Genomic DNA, 22,011 nt, shown 5'->3' with positions numbered 1-22,011 from the left:
CTCTTGTATCATCCAAAGTTGACATTCTGCTGTTTGCTATCATTCAGCTTGCCCCTCTAGTCCACACATTTCCCAAGAAAAGAGTAGGAGCAAAGAAGTTAATAGGATTATTTCCATTGACCCGAGTCATTTCTGTCGTCAGTGCATTTAAGTAAGGCCCTTAATTTCCACTCCTGCAGTCAGGATGAAACATTCTTTCAGGATCACATTAGAAAGTTGCACTTTGAGTTCTTCCTGCTTTAGAAATCAGCCACAGCTCAATCCTGAACACAAAAATTTCTCATTGGTTCCCTGTGAATTGGTACATTGACAGTATGTTGGAAAAATATTTTAAAATTAAGTCAGCATCAAAAAACGAGGTGAAAGACTTTACCACCCTTGCCCACCCACGCCTTTCTTCGATTTCGGTTTTATCTGCTATAACACGAGAACAAAGATAATGAGGTAGTACATACGCCATTTTCTTATGGCTGCATAGATGTCTCAACAGAACAGCAGATGAGCTGCAAACTCTGGTACAGTTGTCGGTTTTGTTCCCCAAGTAGGCTGCAGCTCTTGCAAAGATATTCACCCACCAGAACTGTTTTATATGCATGTCATTACTGTGCTCCTTATAGAAACTATTAAACTTTATTTGAAATAACTCTTTCTGTAACTTTGTCACATGTTGAGTGCCAGGTGTCAAGCTGATGCAGTATAATTGATTGTTACTATGTTAGAAAACCAGGGAAAAAAAAAAAGATGGCTAGAGGTGTTACAAGGGAATATAATGCAGCATTTGAGAAACCAAAACAAATTAAGTCTCCGTATTAACATTCTTAAGACACTGGACAAAATCCACAGTCCTAGCAAAATCAATCTGGTTTAGGTGGATCGAGATAGCTATCATGTTTTTAATTAATTTATAGCACAATAAAGTAGAATGGTATTGTTGTGCCAAAGGATCGATGATTTGATTAACATATTTTTCTCTAAATATCAGGAAATACTTGTAATTTTCAGCCTTTAATAGGTATCTAAGTTTGTCTGATCCTTGCTTCCTTTCATGATTCCTCTATTGTAGAGCCCTGTAACTTTTGATAAACAAATGGCTCCTTAGACAAGCTGGGGGGCTGCCTTCCATAAAGCTACTTATGAGAAGAGTAAGTTTCATTGTAAGAATATTTGTATTTGGGTGCAGTGACTCACTTATTTTCACGTTAGGAAAAATTTGTAAGTGCTAAGTAATGTACACGTCTTGGAAGACAGTCACTGTCCCCAGTTTATAAACTAACTTTTAATTCAAGTTTTTCAAGCATATAGGTAAACTCTCCAGATATGGAACAACTGGTATTAACAGAATTACTCATTCATTTCAAGTTCCATGTGAGTTTAAACATTTTACTGAATAAAATGTCAGTTTAAACCTGACACACACAGAAGCCACTGACTAACACAGCAGTGAATAAAAGGGTAAGAATGTGGAGTATACACTGAGGGCAGGCAAATTCATAAATATTTAAGGCCTTTAAGTGAGCTTTTACATTGCTTATATGTTGCTTTCCTCCTTCAAAAAAAAAAGTGAAAAAAGGAAGACTAAAAAAATACCAAGTTATAAAAAGAAACAGGATAATTTGCTCAGGAAATGCCTCATTCTGACAGCTCCCAAGCACACGTTGTACCCACTGACTTCTATGACAGCAAAACTGGGGCTGAATTTGCAAAACTCCAAAGACAAACAGGGAATCACAATGTAGCACGGCCTTGGGCCCAACTCATGTGCGTCCAGAACTCCCCTCAGTCAATGAGAAATACTGCAAACACTCTAACTACTGCTTACTAATACTTCCAGGTGAAGCAGCAGATAAAACACTTGGGCATTGGCAGCAACCACAGAAAAGCACCTCCATGGAACTTCTGTCTGTTTTCTACAAGTGTAGCAGTATAGACACCTCCCACTGTCGTAATTAAGTAGTCTGATGAGATTCCAAGCTCCAAGAACTTGGGATGGAAGATGAACATCTCTGTTATCAATTCTTAAGCTATGAACTGGGTGCAGATCTGAATCCAACTTTTTCACTGTTTCTAACACTACATTCACTAGCATGACCACAGAAACTCTCCCATGGAAATAACACAAGTAGCAGCTATTTCATAATCCAGGGCTTGTCCCAAACACTGAGAAAAAGTGTAGTCTTGTAGTCTAGCAGCTTCAGTCTGCCACTTCATTTTTCATTTTTGAACAGGAAGAATAAAGATGGTTATCTCCTTGCTCATACAATGTCAGCTCTGTAGAACACTAGGGACTCCTCTGGATAGCCTAAGATGCAAAGCACGTTGAGGCAGCAGCAATGTTCCAAAAGCTCTGACAAAGCCCTTAAGATTAACACTACTTTTTGGCCCATTTTAGTAATAAACATTTGTGTTTAAGAGTTCAAGCAAGCATATGACAAAAGCAGAGTTATCTACATCGGCGCACAAACCAATGAGTTAGTTAAGCTAAACCAAATTACTATGACTCCCTGCATACAAAATGTGATTTAGCACTGTGCTGCTCAGAGAGCTCTATATACTTTCCAACTCCCTTTGCAGTTCTTGAGAGCTGAACTCTTAGTACTCCTGAAATAAGATGCTGAGTACACTCACAAAGACATAGCACACAGAAGAAGTGACCCCTCAGTCATTTCCTTGAAGTACTTACCAAAAACGTTAGCCATTTCAATGCTAGATGTCTCTTCAGACCTGTTGTCTCCTTATGTAATGCAGTAAATACTTATAGAGGCCTTTGTTGAAAAAGCCGCCAAGATCATGTACAAAGACCTGCCTTGTGCATTAAGGCTGCACTTCTAAAACTGGCTCTTACTAGTCTAGAAAGGCTGAGAATCCTCATGAAGCTGTGAACTCCCCCCTCCTAGGCCACTTTAAGCCTAGGACCTTCAAAGGAGCCAAAAATAAACTTGATACAAAAATAGATTAGAAGCAGGCCTGGTTCTGAAGGCTGTCCCACGCCAAAGAATATCTGCCTCTATAAAACTAGGAAAAAAAAAAAAACGCTAAAAAATTAAGTGATCAGAAACTTGCATATATTTGGAAGAAAGAAAAAAAAAATTAAATAAAGAGGCTTATTCCATTTTATACTTGCATAAGATAAAGATTTCTCCCTGCAGCTCCTCATGGAGGCAGGCAGAGAGTTTTCTAAGAATTCACAGTGACTCTTGGCTCACTGTGAAGTCTTCCAAGTTGTTTTGGACGTCTGTCCAGATGCACGGATTGTAAATTTAATTGATAAATTAAATGACAATTGACACTTTAAATAACAAATGCAGGAAGATACACAGCACCAGAAACAGTACTGACCGCAACATGGTTTAATAAGGGGGAGGGGAAGGAAAAAAAAACAACTTTTTTTTTTTCTTTTTTTAAAAGCACACAAAAACGTACTGTAACCAAAACCCAAACCAGAGTGAACTAAGTCTATCATTTCAATTTTTGCTAAAAATAAGCTGAATCCCACAGGACTGAATTTCTGTGCCTATTGATAGTTTGTTTTTTTAAGTTACTTTTTGGAAGGAAAAAGAATCATCCATCTGTGCAAAAATGTCCTGCAGACATAGCAACAGCTTTGTGTGTATGGAACAGTTATTATTAGAATAGAGCAATGACTATTTAAAAAAAAAAAAAAAAAAAAAAAAAAGAGAAAGATTTCTGGACTTTTTTTTTTTAATTACACTAAAAGCAAACATCAAAGTGGAAAGTTGCAGGATGCCAAACTATAGATAAATCTTAAAAAAAAAAGTGGGACTAACACAAAGAATTGATGCAAAGAGGTCACAGCAGTGGTAGAACACTACTTTCTTACTATCAGAAGATACAAATTGCAAGGCTGGACCCTGACAAACAGGTTGCACACTACATTCGACCTGGGCTAGCAGAGCAGACCCACTAGCTTTGATTCAGCTGTTCTCTACTGACAATACAGCACGCAATCCGTAAAGAATTCTCCCTAGTAGACAGAAAACATTTTGCTGAAATCAAGCAAATAGATGGCAAAGTTTCCTCCTTTGTCACTAGCTCACAAGGCCTCTCCCGAAGAACCGTGCTGAAGAAAATAAAGGTGGCCTTGAACATATAACATCATTCTCTTCAATCCAGTCAAGCCAGTCTTGCACATGTCATTCCTGATCCTATGATTTAACCTACTGCACATGAATCTTTGGGAGGCTAGGGGTTGTTTGTTTGGGGTTTTTTTTCTTCTTCTATTGACTCCCTTTTCTGTTCTCTCAAACAATCTTCAAGTTTTCACTTTGTGGTCTAACTACCAACTCTGCTTTGACAGGCTCCTCTCATTATGGGCCTTCTCTGAAATGGTTTTGCTGCCATATCCATAAACAGACACAGAAACAAAAAAATCCCAGATGTACACAATCACACGAAGACCCAACAACAGGTAAGCAACCAGGATACTGCAAGACACAACGATCTTGTCAGTTCTCATATCCTTCCGCTCTGCATCCACACATTACTTCCTGGCTTACATATTCTGTGTACCAGGCAGCTCCTGGCTGTGACATAACCCAGGTAAAATGACACAAAACATTGGCAGTTATTTTAATTCAATCTTAACTGCCATCCAGAGGGACTCTGACAGGCTTGAGAGCTGGGCCCATCCAATCCTCATGAAGTTCAACCCTGCACCTGAGTCAGGGCAATCTCAAGCACAAATACAGGCTGAGCAATGCACAGATCAAGAGCAGCCCTGTGGAAAAGGACTTGGGGGTGCTGGTGGATGAAAAACTGCATATGAGCCGGCAACGTGCGCTCGCAGCCCAGAAAGCCAATAGTATCCTGGGCTGCATCAAGAGAAGTGTGGCCAGCAGGTTAAGGGAGGTGATTCTCCCTCTCTACTCTGCTCTTGTGAGACCCCACCAGGAGTTACTACATCCAGCTCTGGGGCCCCAGTGTAAGAAAGACATGGAGCTACTCAAGCAGGTCCAGAGGAGGGCCGTGAAGATGATCAGGGGGCTGGAGAACCTCCCCTGTGAGGACAGGCTGAAAGAGTTGGGGTTGTTCAGCCTGCAGAGGAGAAGGCTCCAGGGAGACCTTATAGTGGCCTTCCAGTACTTGAAGGGGGCCTACAGGAAAGGTGGGGAGGGACTCTTGGTCAGGTAAGGTAGAGATAAGACAAGGGGTAATGGTTTTAAACTGAAAGAGAGGAGATTTAGATTAGATACTAGGAAGAAGTTCTTTACTGTGAGGGTGGTGAGACACTGGCACAGGTTGCCCAGAGAAGCTGCGGCTGCCCCCTCCCTGGCAGTGTTCAAGGCCAGGCTGGATGGGGCTCTGAACAACCTGGTCTAGTGGAAGGTGTCCCTGCCTATGGCTGGGGGGTTGGACTGAATGATCTTTAAGGTCCCTTCCAATCCAAACCGTTCTGTGACTCTGTGAATTAGTATAAAAGTAAGTGACTACCAACTTTTAGAGAATATTAGCTCCTTAATTCAGTAGGCTATGTTTGCTAATTTTTACATAATAAGCTCTGCAAGTGGCCATTTCTGAATCTGGAATAAGACTCCTGGGGCTCCACTTAGAGCAGGGCACCTGTGAAAGTACCTGCAATACTCTGCTTCAATTCTGTGTCTTGTTACTCCACCAAGGTCCACCGCAGCAGCTTAATACACTACTCATTCAATTACCCTCTTCATTTCAAAACATGAAAGGGAAACAACTTACCTTACTCCCCTGATAGAAGCAGCACTGAAGTTCCACTCATGGATACCTTTCTGTAACAAGCAGAAGAAAATAAATAAATAAAACATTCCTTTTTATGAATGAAGTGCCAGTAAGCATGTCTTCGCGACCAGAACTCAAGAGATGGAAAGAGAAACACTTGAATTACAACAGCCTGCTACCTTTTAACAGTTATTTTTCAGGTCTTTTTTTTTCACCCCAAACCAAATAGCAACAGAAGTTCTAGTTCTAGTTCCAGTTTGTTTGTTTCTTCACTATCTACTCTGCAAACATAATACAGTATTTTAGAAAACATGCAAAACAGCAGATCAGAAGGGCTGCCAGTATAGCCTGGTCTAGGTGCTGAACTTGGGGGTCACATGTGACCCTCTGGAAAGTGGGGGGAAAAACTTCCACCTCTGAGAATAACAATAGCCTGCTCCGCGTGCTCAGTGCCCTGGTGCGTGTGAAGACCAGGCAGAGAGCACTACAAGCAAGAAGTCTGACACTGGAGAGCAAAGTGGGAAATTCTTGAAACGCGGGAGTAATTGCTCAGGGAAGGAGCAAATCTGAAGGCCAAGTGTCCAAAGAAAAAGAATGGAGACTATTTCCCTAGGAATCCAGAAGAGAGCATTAAGAATGTACCAAAACCCCAAAGAGCTTCCAGAGTAACAAAGAAGGGTGGAAGTAAGAAGCCACCCTATGCAAACACAAAGGGCCAGGCCTCACTTATTTTCAGATCTTTTAAATTTGCATCTGTCACATTCAGCAGAACTGAGTTCTCTCTGTAGACAGTCATCTTGCTCTGTTTAAGTTCTAAGAAAACTTTATTGTAGGAAACAGAAGCCTTTTGTATCTTCTAATGAAAACATTCTCAGGAAAAGGTGGAACTATACCACCTCAAAGTCCTGGCAACTTTGGGATCCCACTACAATGAGCAACATATTTGAAGAACCTCTGCTTTCTAGAGCTGAATTTCATTTGGCATTTTAGTGACCCGAGCAATTAAAAGGCACAGACACATTTCTTTCTGAGAGGTAATTTATAGAATAAGGGCGTAGTGTCAAAGAGAAATATAATCAAATGTATTCCAAAAGAAGACATGAAAATGAGTAGCTTAGAAAACATTTCATGAATAGTGAAACATACAGAAGTCAGAACAGATACACTGCCAAAATAGTTGCACAATGTGCAGGAAATGGAGGAAATTATTCTCCCAGCTATAACAGCTTTCTATAAGGTTTCCTACATCAATTTTCTCCTCCTCTAATTGTTTTCTTCCTGCTCAAATCACATTAAAGGTTGTGGTGCTAATATAAAATGCCTAACACAACATATCAAAATTACAAGCAAACATCCTTCCTGAAGCACAAGCTTCACACTATTATAGTTGCAAAGTACAAAGTGGTAACTCCAGTATCTCTTCAATGTTAAATGGGAGGAAGGGTTTCTCCAGTGGGGTACAAGGACAGGAGAATAGCCTGATATTAAGAAAAGGCAGGATTGCACCTTGAAGTGGAGGTATTAACTGGTGCGAGGATGAAGTGTTTGTGAAACTACTATTCGAGATGCCTGGTTCTCTTGCATGAAGAAAGATCATGAACTCAATCCCTCTGCTAATAAAGAGGGTGTATCTCCACTGTCTTTTACTCCTCCCTCCATACACAAACTCTGCCACTTTGGAAATTTCCACACTTGGAAACGCTTCAGAGCATAGTTATTGGTACTTGTCCAATTCCCACTATTGGGAACAATCTAAAATCTAAGTAAGTTAAAACATACATCCTGACAGGCAGAAATGCTCAAGCAGCATAACAAGAATCATAAGTATTGTGGGTTTTACCTGTCATCTACATGCAACTAATCTCTCACAGATTCAGACATCTTTTATTTACCACATGAAGTTCTCAGGCAATGAAATAATATAAATGCTATGTCCCTCATGATCTTGCCAAGTTTTGAATACATTGGAGTAAATATATCAGGCATGCTATCCAAATTCAGCATCTGTTCTTTGGTTAGGCAAAGAAAACCACCAAACACCCAAAACAAAACTCAAAACGGATTCAGAAGCCAACGCGAAACAGAGACAGGCTGTTCCATCTCAAACTTGCAAACAGCACTGCTGCATTCCTCTAATCCCATGTGGAAAGGGCTGCTAAAATTAGGGAACAGCAAGGCAAAGGTAATGTGCATTCTACAAAACATAATGCCGTTCAATTTTTATAGGCATTTGTTTATGTTAAAGTTCATATTATTAAAGGCATAAATGTTAAGATATGCTGCTAAAAAAGCCATGGAAAAGAAAGAGGCCACATTATTTATCTTGGTATTGACTGTCATTTGCCTATTTTTTACAAAATTGCTGGCTGCAGGCTCTGCTGAGTTCCAGTTTGGATTTGAAATGGAAATTCACTTTCTTTGTGCAGGAAAGGAAGTTCGTACACTTCATAACTCACAATCCTTACTCTTAGAGCACTGATTGAATTTTGGAAAATAGGTAGAACCGTTAATTTATGGGCCAAAATGAACTGAAATCTGAAGCATGAGCTGGTAAACCTCTAAGAGACCTATGGTAAGTAGATTGAAATTGGACAGTTGAAGAAGTTTCCAAACCTTTGCAGTAGGGATAGGTGGTCTTTGCTCCTGAATGCCTCTAAAATGCCCATTTTCAGCCTAATAAAGATCAAAGTTAAGAGTCTTCCTCTTCATAGTGGGCTGACAGATAATACATCCATTTCCTTCACAAATTCTCTTATCAAAGACAAATATTATACTGGTTATATTCAACTGGTTTTGGTGGGGGAGTTGGACTAGATGATCTCCAGAGGTCCCTTCCAACTCCTACCATTCTGTCATTCTGTAACTGAAAAGGAAGCTGGTATCTCTACATTTTTCTCATCCCTTTTCTCTGTAAGGTTTCTGATGGCTTCTAAGGACTCTGACAAGCTTGTAACAACAGACTATAACTGTACAGCTGAAGGAGTAACTATCAAATTCCCCACTGCATTCTTTTGGTATTACGGCTCGCAGGGCAAAGATGCCTGCACTGAGTATCAACCAGATCCTGGGCTACTGAATAAGCTCACTGCAGTAAGGATTCCGGACAGAGCAGAAGTACTAGGGAGTGCCTTGATGTAATGGGTTTTTCTAATGCTATTGATTAACACTAGGGCAGCAAAAAAAGGAAAACAATAATCTACAGAAATTACAGATACACTTCCCAGATGGGGTGGGGTGTAGAGAAAAAAAAAAAAAGGTATAACATACTATAAAGAAACTTTAAAATGGAATAACAGACTTACAATAACAGAAAATGCTACAAATCCAAGGTTACAAACTCTGCAAAGCCAAAATACCCATCTACTGAACACCAAACAGGTACAGCCTAATGTCTAAATCCTTCTCCCAATCACCAGATGACTGGACAGTCAAGTGACACATCTATGAAAAAGGTCATTTTGCTGAAAGTATCAAGCAAAATATCCCAGTAGCAAAAAGATACATGGATGCACCGTGACATACCATTTTTTGAATATGAATGCAGATGCTCAAGCAAAGTTAACTCAAACTGCAAGATAAGTAGTCATGGCAATGAGATGCCATGTGTGGCCAGTAAACTAAGCCTGTTTGTTTTGCCTAAACCCCCCACACATTAGGAGATATTAGGATTCTCCTTAAAGATACTGTAAGGTAAATATCAGAGAGAGAAAGGAACCACTGCATTAGCAAAAGAACAAATGAGTATGAAACGGCAACAAACAAATTCAGACTGCAAGCCAGAAGACTCAAAGTACTCCTCTACTTCATCAGCAGTACTCCATGCTAGGCTCTTCTAGAGGTGCAGTGGCATTCTCAAACCACTTTCCAGCATGAACGGTCACTTGTGAAACCTACACTAGTATTCAGATGGAGCCTGATCACTTTATGCAAAACATATGGCAAGAGTGTCTGCAACAGAGGTGAACAGGGCTCAATAGTCCAGAAAACTCCTACTCTTATGTTCCTTCTTATGCTATAGATAAGCCACTTAACAGAATGTAAAGCATTGTTTGGAGTTGAACTACACATCCCCACAAAAAAAACCCAAACCTACAACACACACCCCCCCCCCCAAAAATAAACATGTACAAGTAGTTTCTAAACAGACTAAATTCTGAATACAGAAATACTTCCAGAACAGATATTTTACAATAGCAAGGTTTACTCTGTAGTACTGACAAATCATTATTTACTGTGTGGTAAATTTTAGTTTTGTCCAAGAATTGCATAAATTTATTTTTTATATTATTATCAGAGGCTGAGCCTACTTGGAAAACCATCAGTCAGAATAAACCACAAATAAACAGAAATTCATTGGTGTAGACAAACATTTCAGATCATGCTCTAAATATGCTATTTCAGCCACTATTCCTTTACATTTTCTCATGAACTCATAACAAAAATTCTACGCAGTACAGCCTCACATACTCTGCCTGCAAAAATGCTTCTCCTTTAACAGGCTACAAGTACAAAAGCTGAAGGATGGATTACCTGAAAAATAGGTCTTCACAGTCCTATCCCGCAGGCAAACAAAATGCTGCCACGAAACAACAAACAGTGCTAGTTCTTACAAATCGCACCATCTCCCGTGTTGTGCCTCCAGCTGACTCAGCCTCCATTCACTCTTCATATACTCCCCTCATGTTTCCGTGCTCCCATCCTTCTCTGAGGTTTTACGATGTCCTTCCTGTCTTTGCTCTTACCAACATTTTGCTTCCTAAGCATCTCAGAATGTAATAACCATTCTAGGTTTTCCTCTCCCCTTGCACCTCCAGATTTTCTAAGCTCCTTTCCAAATACATCCGGCTATCTCACACCTTGACATATGGACTTCCCAGCTTCTTCAATTACTAGACCTTCTGAGCATCTATCTATCCTTCTGCCAAATACTACTTTGGCTTTTGATTGATTCTGCTCCTATTTCAAGACTTTGTTTTCATATTAAAGGAGTATTTACCACAGCTGACAAGCAATACTGCTAGCACAGAAGAAGATAGTTCTGTTTGTGTAAGTGATTTTATACAACATTATTTGTATGATGATAGCATATTTTAAATTACTTATGAAGTCTTAAGCCACAGACTTGTATATATTACACACTAGTTTAAAACAACACTTTAGAAAACTATGGAGACAAAAGATCCATTGAACAACAGGACAAATAGGACAAGAAAAAATTAAGAATGCCATACTAAAAAAAACCCAACAAAATAAAATAAATGCATGGCAACATATGTCCACAGCATCTTCCTGTATATTACTAGAACACTTCTCCTTTGCAGAATCCATCACTACATGCAACTGTTTACATATTATATGCCTTACGTATCATGTATACTTTTAACTTGTGAAAAAAAGTTACAACTACAGACAACATCATGGTATACCTTGTCATCAGGCAGCACATGCCAGATAGATACAGTCTTCTCCTCGGCTTCACTGTTGATGGAGAGATATGAGGGCTGATAAATTTTTGTTGGTTCTAATATTAAAACCTTGCAGAAGAAAAAATTTTTAAGAGTTAGCATAAAATATGTAGAACTTTAAAAAGTATTAAAATCTGTTAAAACTATTTCTGTAGTCTTACCATAGCAGGAAAAACAGAGGATACAGAATGAAAGGCAAAATTTTAGGTACTGGTCTAGCTTAATATGACCAATTTTAATTTAGGGGTTTTTTTATATAAGGCTATTACATGTCAATTGGTAGCATATCTCATAATTTTCCACAGGATTTCTCTAACAACTATCAAATTTTGAAATCTTTCTATGACAACTCATTCTCTTGCAATGCCATTCAAGAATGTCCATCTCCTATGTGGACAGGATTCACGGTATACCTTTATTATCTTTTGGCAGAAGTGCGTTTGCGTAAATCGAAAACAACACATCAACCTAGAGCTAAACTGAACTGCATTTGATTTGTGAACTGTAGCCATCAGATCAAGCTATTTTCTCAAAAATAACAAGCACCACTGCAAGACGCTGAGAGCTAAAGATTATAGAAAGTTTCATGGAACAAGTGAAACAAAAACTAGAACCACCATGTAAAAGAGATGGGATGCAATGCAGAAAGATTTAGTCCAACATAACCACTTAGCAAATGAAGCCAGTCACTCTGACACTTTAATAATGCTCTGCCAGAATTACTTCCAGATCTTCAAAGCTTCCAGCATGCTTTAAAGGAAAAAAAGTCAACAAAGTTTGGCTATTTGAGGAAGTATGGTTTTTATTAGAACTATTTATTTTAGATTTTCAGTGGTTAAAATCTGATGTCTAAAACACCAAATCTAGATTTCCTTCAGCATGTAAAAGTATTCTTATTAATTCAAGGAAAAGCTACTCTCTTCCACTGCAGCATGCACAGGAAGATTTCCAGCCCCCAGCATTTAGCTGAAAGACATTTATAAAATAGGACTAAGTTAAAGGTGGTTAACAAACTGATAGTCTCCTCCCTTTCTTCTGCCCTTCCCTCTCCCATAAAAGCTCCAATCAAACCTCATCTTCAAAATATCCAAGATAAAAAAAATTTCAAATGAGAAATTCTGTAGTTCAAAGAATTGCTTTAAGAAAATAATGATTGACTGGAACAATTTGGTCTACATCTCTATATAAAAAAATACATAAACACTTAAGCAGAAAGTCTTGAAAGAGCCATGTCACCTCCTACAGAGTCAATGAACACACAGATACACTGGAAGAAGTGCAAGGCAAAATTTTGAAAAGCACCTAGGCATTTCACTCTGTAAATGATGACTAGTGGGATTTCAAATGTGTCGCTTGGCATCTCCTAAAAACTGGTTTAGACCATTTCACAAATCAGGGTCTTTAGCCTATAGGAAGTTACCCACACGCCATGTCATTTCTTCCCCTAAAGGCTGAAAACAGGATGATGACACTGATGCTACCAGATAAGAGAGTAACTCACAGCTAAGCTAGTACCAATGGACAGTGAAGTCCTTAAGTTCAAGCCCTGAGAATAATTCACAATAAGAAAATCTGCAAAAAACTTTTAGAATTAATTGTTTGCAAGAATCAGGGAGAAAGTAGGAAAAAGAAAGTTACTATGTTTCATTTTCCTGACTTGTTGAGCAGTGTGATTTTTCCTTCTGAACAGGTACAAATAGAATTTTCGTGTTATGAGGGATCATGTATGTTTGCCTGCAACACCAGAATAGTTTCCTGTACAATACAATAAAACTACGTGGTCACTGGGTTTATCTTTTGGCTCATGCTATTGCAATGACCAGTTTCAGTTTGTCTCTTAATAAAAATCCAAAGCATTTCACTTTGAAAGTTTTATAAGTCAGAGACATTTTGAGTATCTAATTGTGCCATTTCATCATCAAAAATTTACAAAGAACATGGCCTTGTCTTCTATAAAAAACAGAGGATTCAAAATATTTTTTTCTTCCCTGCAAAAGTTTACATCCCCTTCTCCTCGGAGAAGGAGAACCAGACTCCCTAGAGAGTCTAATGTTGCTTTCACTTTACTGCCTCAAGCTGTTGCTGTTCAACACTAGAGTCTTCCTTACAGTTTATTATCCCATCTACACACAAAAGCCAAAAGAATGGTACAAAACAACCAGTATGCACTTCAAGTATCTAGGAGGCAATAGCAACTGCTATTTAAACCAAAAAGCTGTATTTGCTAATGTTTAGTTAAAAGGAATACCCAAGATCGGATTTCCCATAGACATACAGTTAATATGTACAGGGAACAAAGACCTTTTTACAGTATACTTTCAGGACACTATACAACACCCGGGTATCTAATAAAAATTTTCAGCAAAATTTTTGTGGAAGAAATTAGAGAAGTATATATGTACTTATAGTGCAATGTTGTTGGAAATTAGAGAAGTATATATGTACTTATAGTGCAATGTTGTTGAAATACATTGTCTAGCAGCTGGAACAATAGATTTCCGACTACTTGGCTTGATTTTTAACAGAGCACAGGCTTAATTGGCAGTAGGGCATGCACAGCCTGCTGAGCTAGAAAGAGACTGAAATTAAATAGCTTTTCTTCAAAATTGGATATAGTTAATGCAGCATCACCTGGAATACACTGCAAAGGTTTGCTTTAGAAGTATACCCATTGGTAGCAAACAGTAAATAGCAAAGTTCTATCTTGACTTTTTTCCTCATTATGTTCATATGGCACCCTTTTGTAGCCATGTGCAATCAACTAAAACCAATCTAATATGCAGGCCAAATACTTCTGGACAAGCAGCTTATTGTCTGGCAACCTAAAAAACAAGCACTATTATGTGTTCATTTCCTCCATGTCACAATTTATTAAAAAAAAAAAAAAAAAAAAAAAAAAAAGCAACCCAAAAACCCACACCAACCCAAAACCTAAAAACAACAGCAAAACAACCACTTACTGGAAATCGAACTACAGACACATCTGTCTTTGTGGCTTCAACAAGGAAGTCCATCCAAAAGTCCACAAGTTCCTGTTTGGCCGAATGTTGTTCTGGAGTCAGTTTCTTAAAATGCTGATATATCAAAATAGTCTCTACAATAGACTTCAGGTACCTGTGATCATCCAAGCATACACAGATAGTAAATTTAATACAGTTTGTAAACAATAATGTCTCTACCTTTAATCACAGCTGAAGCATTCACCATTGCCACACCAAGGCAGCCGGTAAGATTTTGGTTCTCTAGGATTGCTTTAAATAATAGCAAATTCCCCATTTAGAACTGGAAACGTAGCTGCTATACTAGTAACGTGAAATACAAGCAAGTTCTGGGACACTCCTTCCTGCATGTATTCCTGATCCTATCCTGAACCACGAAAGCTTCATTCAACAACTAAATCCTCTACTTATGTACCAAACTGAGCCCATGTCAAACTTGTTTCAGTAGTGACCAAACTCAAATAAAAACTCAGGTGAAAAGTCCACTAGTTTAACTTTCTACACTGTTCTGTATTGTATCTGGATTGGCAACTGTTTAACGTAGATTTCTAAAACATTACGCTTCTGGAATTGATTATCCTCTAAAGATGACAACAGCTACGTTAAGCAGCCTGTTGCATTGCCAGGGAAGGACAACAGCGGTGCTGAATGTCTCCCCTAAAGGCAGCTCATCCCTCTCTATTGTTCTGCTTTCTGGGGCTGATTTATGGGGCTCCTCATAACACTGCTTTCTCTTGGCATTTCTGAACAAAAGTTGTAAACATAATTTTATGCCATTTTAACGAATACTACACAAATAAGATACGCATGCTCAAAGAGGATTTATTACAGCTATCACCTAATCACAATTAAGACTATTCATGGGAACTTTGCTTCCAGGCTTATGACAAGAAGGTATAATGTAAACTCAGAGGGCCTTTGGGGAACAGTTCCATAGCTGTGCATTTTCCAGTCATCCTTCTTAGGCTATGGGGATATCCAGCTTAAAGTGCTGTGTCTATTCCCCTTTGCACCAAGTAGGCTCTGCTGAACAGCAAGCAACAGACTGGGAAGGAATTGCTCACAGGATAAATCCTTCCTGAAACACAAATGAGTGTGCTGTATTTTCAGAGTTTAATCCACAGACTTAAACCCCAAAAGCACTGCTACATAAAATCTTGACAAGCAGGTATTCATAAACTCCAGAAAACTCTACCAGGAGACTTCCAGAGAGTGCTACCCAGCTTGTCAGCAAAACATGCAGATAAATACACTGTAAAAGGTAGTTATAAAATATTTGGTCAGAATATTAGAGATCTTAATTTTGAGTTTCCTATGTTATGTCGATAGAAGTTTAGCATTTCTGTATTTTTGCATACATACATACTCCCCTTCTGATCAACTTTTGGAGACACATTCTAGCCTTTTTATAAAAAGACAAAAATAGGTAGGCTGTGACATATGCACTCTTTCAGTTGGAAGAGTGACAACTTTTTTACTCAGAAAGGAGTCTCGGTTCTCCCCATCTAACAGGATTCCAGCCCTTAATGAGTAGGTGATTGGTCCTTACTTGCTGCCTATATCCAAAGCAGAACATGTGACAGGAGCCTGCTGTCAGAGCACACAACTCTTGGCCTTTGCATAACAGATGTTGAGTCTACAAGGTTGTCTTTAACCCTAGATTTATAACCTTTCTGTTAATTGGACTTTAATCTGCATTCTTCTCAATCATAATGAGATGCAACTTACATCTCTGTCCAAGTTCCTAGAACAGCTGGTATGTGCAATAACCATCTCAATATTCCAAGGTATATTGATGCCTCTCTAGGCAAGCTGTCTGCATACCCATAAACTTTCAGGCAGTTATGACTAAACCCACTATCACTTCTATTCAGCAATGTAACCGCTGAAGTATGGTGCCTACAAGCAACTCCTCCCTTCCCCCTTGCCCTCAGAAGAGCCTGGAGCCAATGGTGAATCTGCCCTTCTCAGACATCAAATTAAAGATTCATATCCAATCTCTTCCTGAATAAGTGCAAAAGGGGGGAAAAAAAATAAAAAAAAAAAAGTCCCTTGTCTGTGTAAAAGTGCAGAGGAACAATACACAGACAGAAAAATTTGTAAAAGAAAACAAACCCAATCTCCTGTCAGCTAAATATGATGCCGACTGTGAAAGCTGAAAGAGTCCAATGTTTTAATACATAGCAATGCACATGATCTCGTTTATCACCTTACCATGCTGGTGCCTTCAGTTTAAACAGCTTCTCTGAAGCCTGGATCACTCTTATATGGTCATTAGCCAACATACTGGCCCCCAAGAAAGATCCCACTTCCCAATAGCTCTGCAGTTTCTCCAAGCTCCCCTTTTTACCAAGTAGGCTGCTGATCTTTACTCCTGTAGTAAAGAAGAATAATAGGTCAGAGAAATGTATTAATGCAGTTTTAAAATAACCATTTCCCTGGTTTGAAATTTATTAATTGCTTCAATTACTGTAGCCTCTCCATTTCAGTGAAGTTAGATGGAAATCATACTTACCAGTTACAAACAACCTAAGCGGTAGCAGACTTTTTTTTCCCTTCCCCCTCTTCTAAAGGCTTCTCAAGAAAGGAACTTTAAGACATCACTGTCAGGACAAGGCCACAGTCAGATTACCTATGTTCTTGCATGGACCTCATCTGTAAAGGTAAATTGGGGCCTTAGGCTACACAACATAGCTGTAAAAACTTAACAGATGCTGAATAAGGCACCTATTATGTTTTTTTCTGCTTTGTTTCTTTGACTTACAAGCCCCAAGCCCCAAACTTACCTTTATAGACAAGGTCCCATGCAGAAGGAACAGATGATCCACTGGGCTTCTTCCAGCAGTGATGTTCTTTTAATTGCCGCAAGTCCTACCCCAATGAAAGAGATCTATTAATATTCGTAAGTCCCTCAGCAACTCAAGACTATGGAGAGCCTCAGGTTTTATTTTGACTTGCTAAGTTTTCCGAGAACTGTAAGTTTCCCTGTGGCCTTTAGGATGGATTTTTAGTTCATATTAGCTGCTGCATATTTATAGCTAACATGATATGCACTACACCATTCCCCACAAATAACACAATTTGCAGCTTACAAGACAAGCCTCTTCACCACCACAGTCTTTTATTCATTTTTCCCCACACTACTCCACTATGCCAGTTTCCCTCCCACACCACCTTCCCTTGTCCTTGATATTAAGGCTGAGTACTCACAAGAAATTTAAACACAACTGTTGATCTTTATTTTTTCCTTAACCTTCCTTAAGTAGGTAGCAGACTAAACTTCATGCTGGAAGCAGCAATAAATCTTATCAAAATGTATATCATTACATTAGCTACATTTCAGCCTACCAAATTCATCTTGTTTCCTCACGTTGTTAACATTTTTATGTTATTGATGTCAGACAATAAATGTTTTTAAATGTGAAATTGTATCCAAGTGGTCTATAGCCTCTTTCACACCTATGTTTCACACTTGGTGCTCTCTTGCTAACAAGAAATTGTCATGCTTGAGTAACATACAGAATAAAATAGTTAAGTCATATAAAACCATTATTCGTTCACTTCTTGGGAAAGAAGTTTGTTTAAAAATGCAATAGATTTTACAAAATATCTCAGATCTACCTGAGATATGATGCAATGTACATTACCTCCATCAACTCGACAAGGTACAGTGGTGACCATCTCTATCTACGTATACCAGCTCTGCAAGGCTTTAAGCCAGGGTGCTATACACATGCATGTTGGCAAGAGACCGCTTGAGGAGGTACACCTACACTTGTCAGTGTAGGATAGGAAGGGGGAATTTGTGTTAAATGTGTTCAACTACAGTTGGGTTCTAGAAACTAAAATCTACACACTACCCCTACAACACAGTAAATGGGAAAAATTAATCTTCCCCAGGACTCTAAAATAACACTACTCAGTAATATCGTCAAAGGCTGAAGGGCTCTGCTAGAATGTCTGGAACATTCGCATGCTCAAGACAACATACGAGAGCAGACAGACACCTACTAACTTCCACAGCCTTTGAATGTGACCTCATCACAAGGGAAGTAAGAAACTAGTATCACAGGAATACATGAATCATTTCAGACAGGTATACCTTTGCTGGGAGGAAGGGCAAAGAGAGCAATTTAGTCGTGTGGAGGGCCTTCGCTGAGTACTGAGCGACGGTACTCACAGTTGCAGTCACCACTGACAAGCTATCACAAGTTATTTGTCACAGTAAACAGCAGCACTGGTCTCTGGTTCACAGGCTTACACACTGCACCATGCTTCATTGTGCCTGTAGGAACCCACCCATCACAACCCTCCAGTGCTCCAGGCCTGGGAACAGAGCCAAAGCAAGGTACAAATTGAGCGTGTAGTTTTGATGAAGCACAACTCACATGGAGAAGGACTAGGATTACTGGTATGGCAGGGAGAAGTGTTTGTTAGGAGGGTAAGACTGGTTTTAGCAAGGATTTTGAGTCCTAGCTCATGGAAGAAGGGAGAGGTATAGGAAGATGGGAGAAACGATGGATGCGTAGCAGCAATGGTATCTGAGGACACTAAGTCTGGGAATCATTACTGTTATGTAGCCTGGATAAACTGGAAGCTTTACCCAAGTTTTCCATGATGTGGATCCTACTACCCTAGAGAAGACAACACCAGCCTCTCATCAAATTCTTCTAAGAAAGGTGAGGTACTTAGTGCTAAAACTCAATATGCCGACCTTCCTCGACAAAGCTTATTTAGAAACTTACTTATCCCTGAAAAGGAAGTTGGAAAAATGCAATTGCAATGTGAAGACATTAGCAATAGGTTCAAAAGACTAACTCTAACTTAGAGAAGTGGGGTTTTTTTTGTTTTGTTTTCCAGTGGGTTTTGTCTGGTTTTGAGGATGGGGGAACAAAAAAAAACCTTTCTATGCAAACATGCAAAGTGAACACCTTCCTGAATTTCACTCTGAGTTTGTGGTCTCCTTGTGTAACTTCTTTTCTCGTTGTTTCATCATCTTTAAAAGCTTTCTGAGAGCATAAGAAAATCCAGGCAAAGTCAAGACATTCTCTGCTTCCATGATAAACTTGGCATTCACAGGGGGAGAAAAAACAAGCAGCAGCTGAATTCCAGTATATTTTATCAAAAATATTTTGCCTTAAAAATAAATAAGCCAGAATAGAGGAACCATTAATGCCAGAAAAGCCATTGTTTTTGTAACACCAAGAATATACCTACAGCTTGTGAAGAAAATAAGGAACAGAAGTAGATATTACCAGTTAAATATTACTATGAAGGCTTTATAAATAAACTGCTTTCCTTTCTCAAATATTGACAGAACAATTCATATTACAGGATCCTAAGGATCCTGTGTCAAAGTTGCACAGCTTGCAGAGATCATTACTGTCAATGCGAAGCACTGCATTCCTGTTTTGGTCTCAAAGTTCTGCTATTTTTTACAATTAAAAAAGCAATACTATTCAGAAAATAGAAGAAGGATTTTCATTAATGCTTCATGTAATCATTTAGTTGTGAACTATTATCTGACAAGTAAAGGTAGGAACTTTCAGAAGGCAAATTGTCTGATCTGATGCAGATTGGTTAAAAATTCTTTTGGATACTGGACTTATGCTTAGTTTTATTGAAGTTATTACATTATTGCCAATGTAATCAGATGTCTGTCTCCTAATTTCAGCCTCATGCACCCTCTGAAGTGCTGTTAGGGATCAGATCCTTCTTTAGCCTTTCCCAATCTACCAATATAATTTCCATATAACTTGGACTGAACTTCAATGAGCTTGCTTTTGCCCCTCTCCATTTCCCAGACTTCCTCTAATTTCTATGTGCCTCAGGTAATGTTGCGGGTGGACACCAAACTGAAAGCACTGCCAGGGAAATCTAGCTACTGCTAATGAATGGTCTTGTACACATAGTTCTAAACAACAGGTGACATCAAAAGAATGACACATGTGTAAGAGATTCTTGGGACAGGGGAAGAAAAAAAAAAAAAATCACAACATTTTCCCACACAGCCTCTGTAGTTTTGCTTATTTTTCTTTAAAACATTAATATTAGCCCAAAACAAAGAAAAAACAAAATTATCCTCAGAATCTAGCACAACTCAAGCCAGCTGACAAACCTCATTGTACAAAGGCAAGTGTAAGGTCTTGCAACTGGGAAAACATAATCCAGGAGTGCAGCACAGGCTGGGATCTACCCAGCTGGGGAGCAGCTCTGTGGAAAGAGACCCGTGGGTCCTGGTGGACAATAAGCTCAATATAAGTGAACAGTTTGCCGCTGCCGCAAAGAAAGCCAACAGGATGCTGGGTTGCACCAACGAGGGCATCACCAGCGGAGATAAAGAAGTCATTATCCCACTCTACCCAGTGCTTGTCAGGCCACACCTGGAATACTGTGTTCAGCTTTGGTTCCCACTATATAAAAAAGATGCGGACAGGCTGGAGAGGGTCCAGAGAAGGGCCACAAAGATATCAAAGGACTGGGAAGGCTGCCATATGAGGAAAGGCTAAGAACTGGGTTTGTTCAGCCTTAAGAAGAGAAGGCCTAAGGGACACCTTGTCACCATGCTCCAGTATTTAAAGAGTGACTACAAAAATGGAGACTCCCTTTTCACAAGAAGTCACATGGAAAAAACAACGGGCAATGGGTACAAGTTACTCCTGGGGACATTCTGATTGGACTCAAGAGGAAAATTTTTCAAGTGAGAACGACCAGCCATTGGAATAATCTCCCCAGGGAAGTGGTGGATTCCCCAACATCGGACACTTTTAAGATTCAGCTGGACAGGGTGCTGGGCCATCTTGTCTAGACAGTGCTTTTGCCAAGAAAGGTTGGACCAGATGATCCTTGAGGTCGCTTCCAACCTGGTATTCTATGATTCTAGGAACAGTGACCACAGTCTTACCAACTAGAAATCAATGACCAGTGGCACGCATTGGTTCTATACTATATATGTATTTGAAAACTTGTTTCAAAATAGCTCAGTCAGTCTGAGGCTTAAAGTATTTTGACAATATTTCCCATAACAAAATAAGACAGACAGAAAGGAGGGGTTGCTATATCAAGGGTTTTCAACAGATACCAATTAAATGTTTAGATGAGAGGCACACCAACAGCTCCAAAAAAAAAAAAAAAAAACCCCAAACAAAACCACAAAAAAAAACCCACCACCGAAAGAACACAAAAACTTCCACCAAATAGCTACTGGATATTTCTCCACTCAATCATTCATCAGCCACGGATGAAACCTTAAGTAATAAGGAAGCTTAATTTCTGTAATGTTCTCCCATACAACTAATAGGGAAAACAACACTGAACAAACTCACGAGAAAAGGATACCAAACACCTTATCCCTACAAATAACACCCCGATTTCCTGAGGACAACTTGTCCAAATCTAGTTGGCTGTAGCCTGTGTGCAATTGAGAAGTTTCTTTAAAATTGAAGGTTTCAAATTAAACTACACAATAAATACAGCCCAGCTTCGCTACACTATCTAATTTAAAATTAGGCCAGCTGAGTGAATATTTGTAAATGCTACGTAGACAGCAAAACACGTATTTTTACCTCCTACACTGGCACAAGGATTCAAATTTCAGTGTAGGAGATGAAAGTATTCTATCCGACCCAAAAAACCAAAATCTCACTCATTCACAGAAGGGCAAACACAGTAGTTGGGGCAACTCTATGCAACCTATCACATCGAAACGAATACCTTCATTCACACCAAACAATTTCAACTTCACTTCCTATACGTATGTGAAAGTGACCATCTCACTCTGACCTTCACACTCAAAAAACCTGTTTATCTAGAAAATTACTTCCAGACATACAGTGCAC

At 39.2% G+C, this 22,011-nt stretch overlaps 1 protein-coding gene across 2 annotated transcripts in view; it reads right to left on the bottom strand.

Moving 5' to 3' along the window:
* The window catches only part of MAP3K5 (mitogen-activated protein kinase kinase kinase 5), a 109,706-nt gene that overhangs the window by 30,362 nt on the left and 57,333 nt on the right, over positions 1-22,011 (bottom strand). For both annotated transcript variants that reach the window (XM_086461206.1, XM_086461207.1), the window contains exons 9-12: positions 16,388-16,547; positions 14,135-14,288; positions 11,136-11,243; positions 5,710-5,759 (exon numbers count right to left, since the gene is read on the bottom strand). In XM_086461206.1, coding sequence (XP_086317332.1) covers positions 5,710-5,759; positions 11,136-11,243; positions 14,135-14,288; positions 16,388-16,547 — 472 coding nt within the window. The remainder of the gene's footprint in view (positions 1-5,709; positions 5,760-11,135; positions 11,244-14,134; positions 14,289-16,387; positions 16,548-22,011) is intronic.

This window comes from Leptosomus discolor, chromosome 2, assembly GCF_034619465.1.
Source record: "Leptosomus discolor isolate bLepDis1 chromosome 2, bLepDis1.hap2, whole genome shotgun sequence".
Taxonomy (NCBI): domain Eukaryota; kingdom Metazoa; phylum Chordata; class Aves; order Leptosomiformes; family Leptosomidae; genus Leptosomus; species Leptosomus discolor.
Note: the sequence above shows the minus strand (reverse complement) of the source record. Positions and strands in the feature narration are given on the sequence as shown.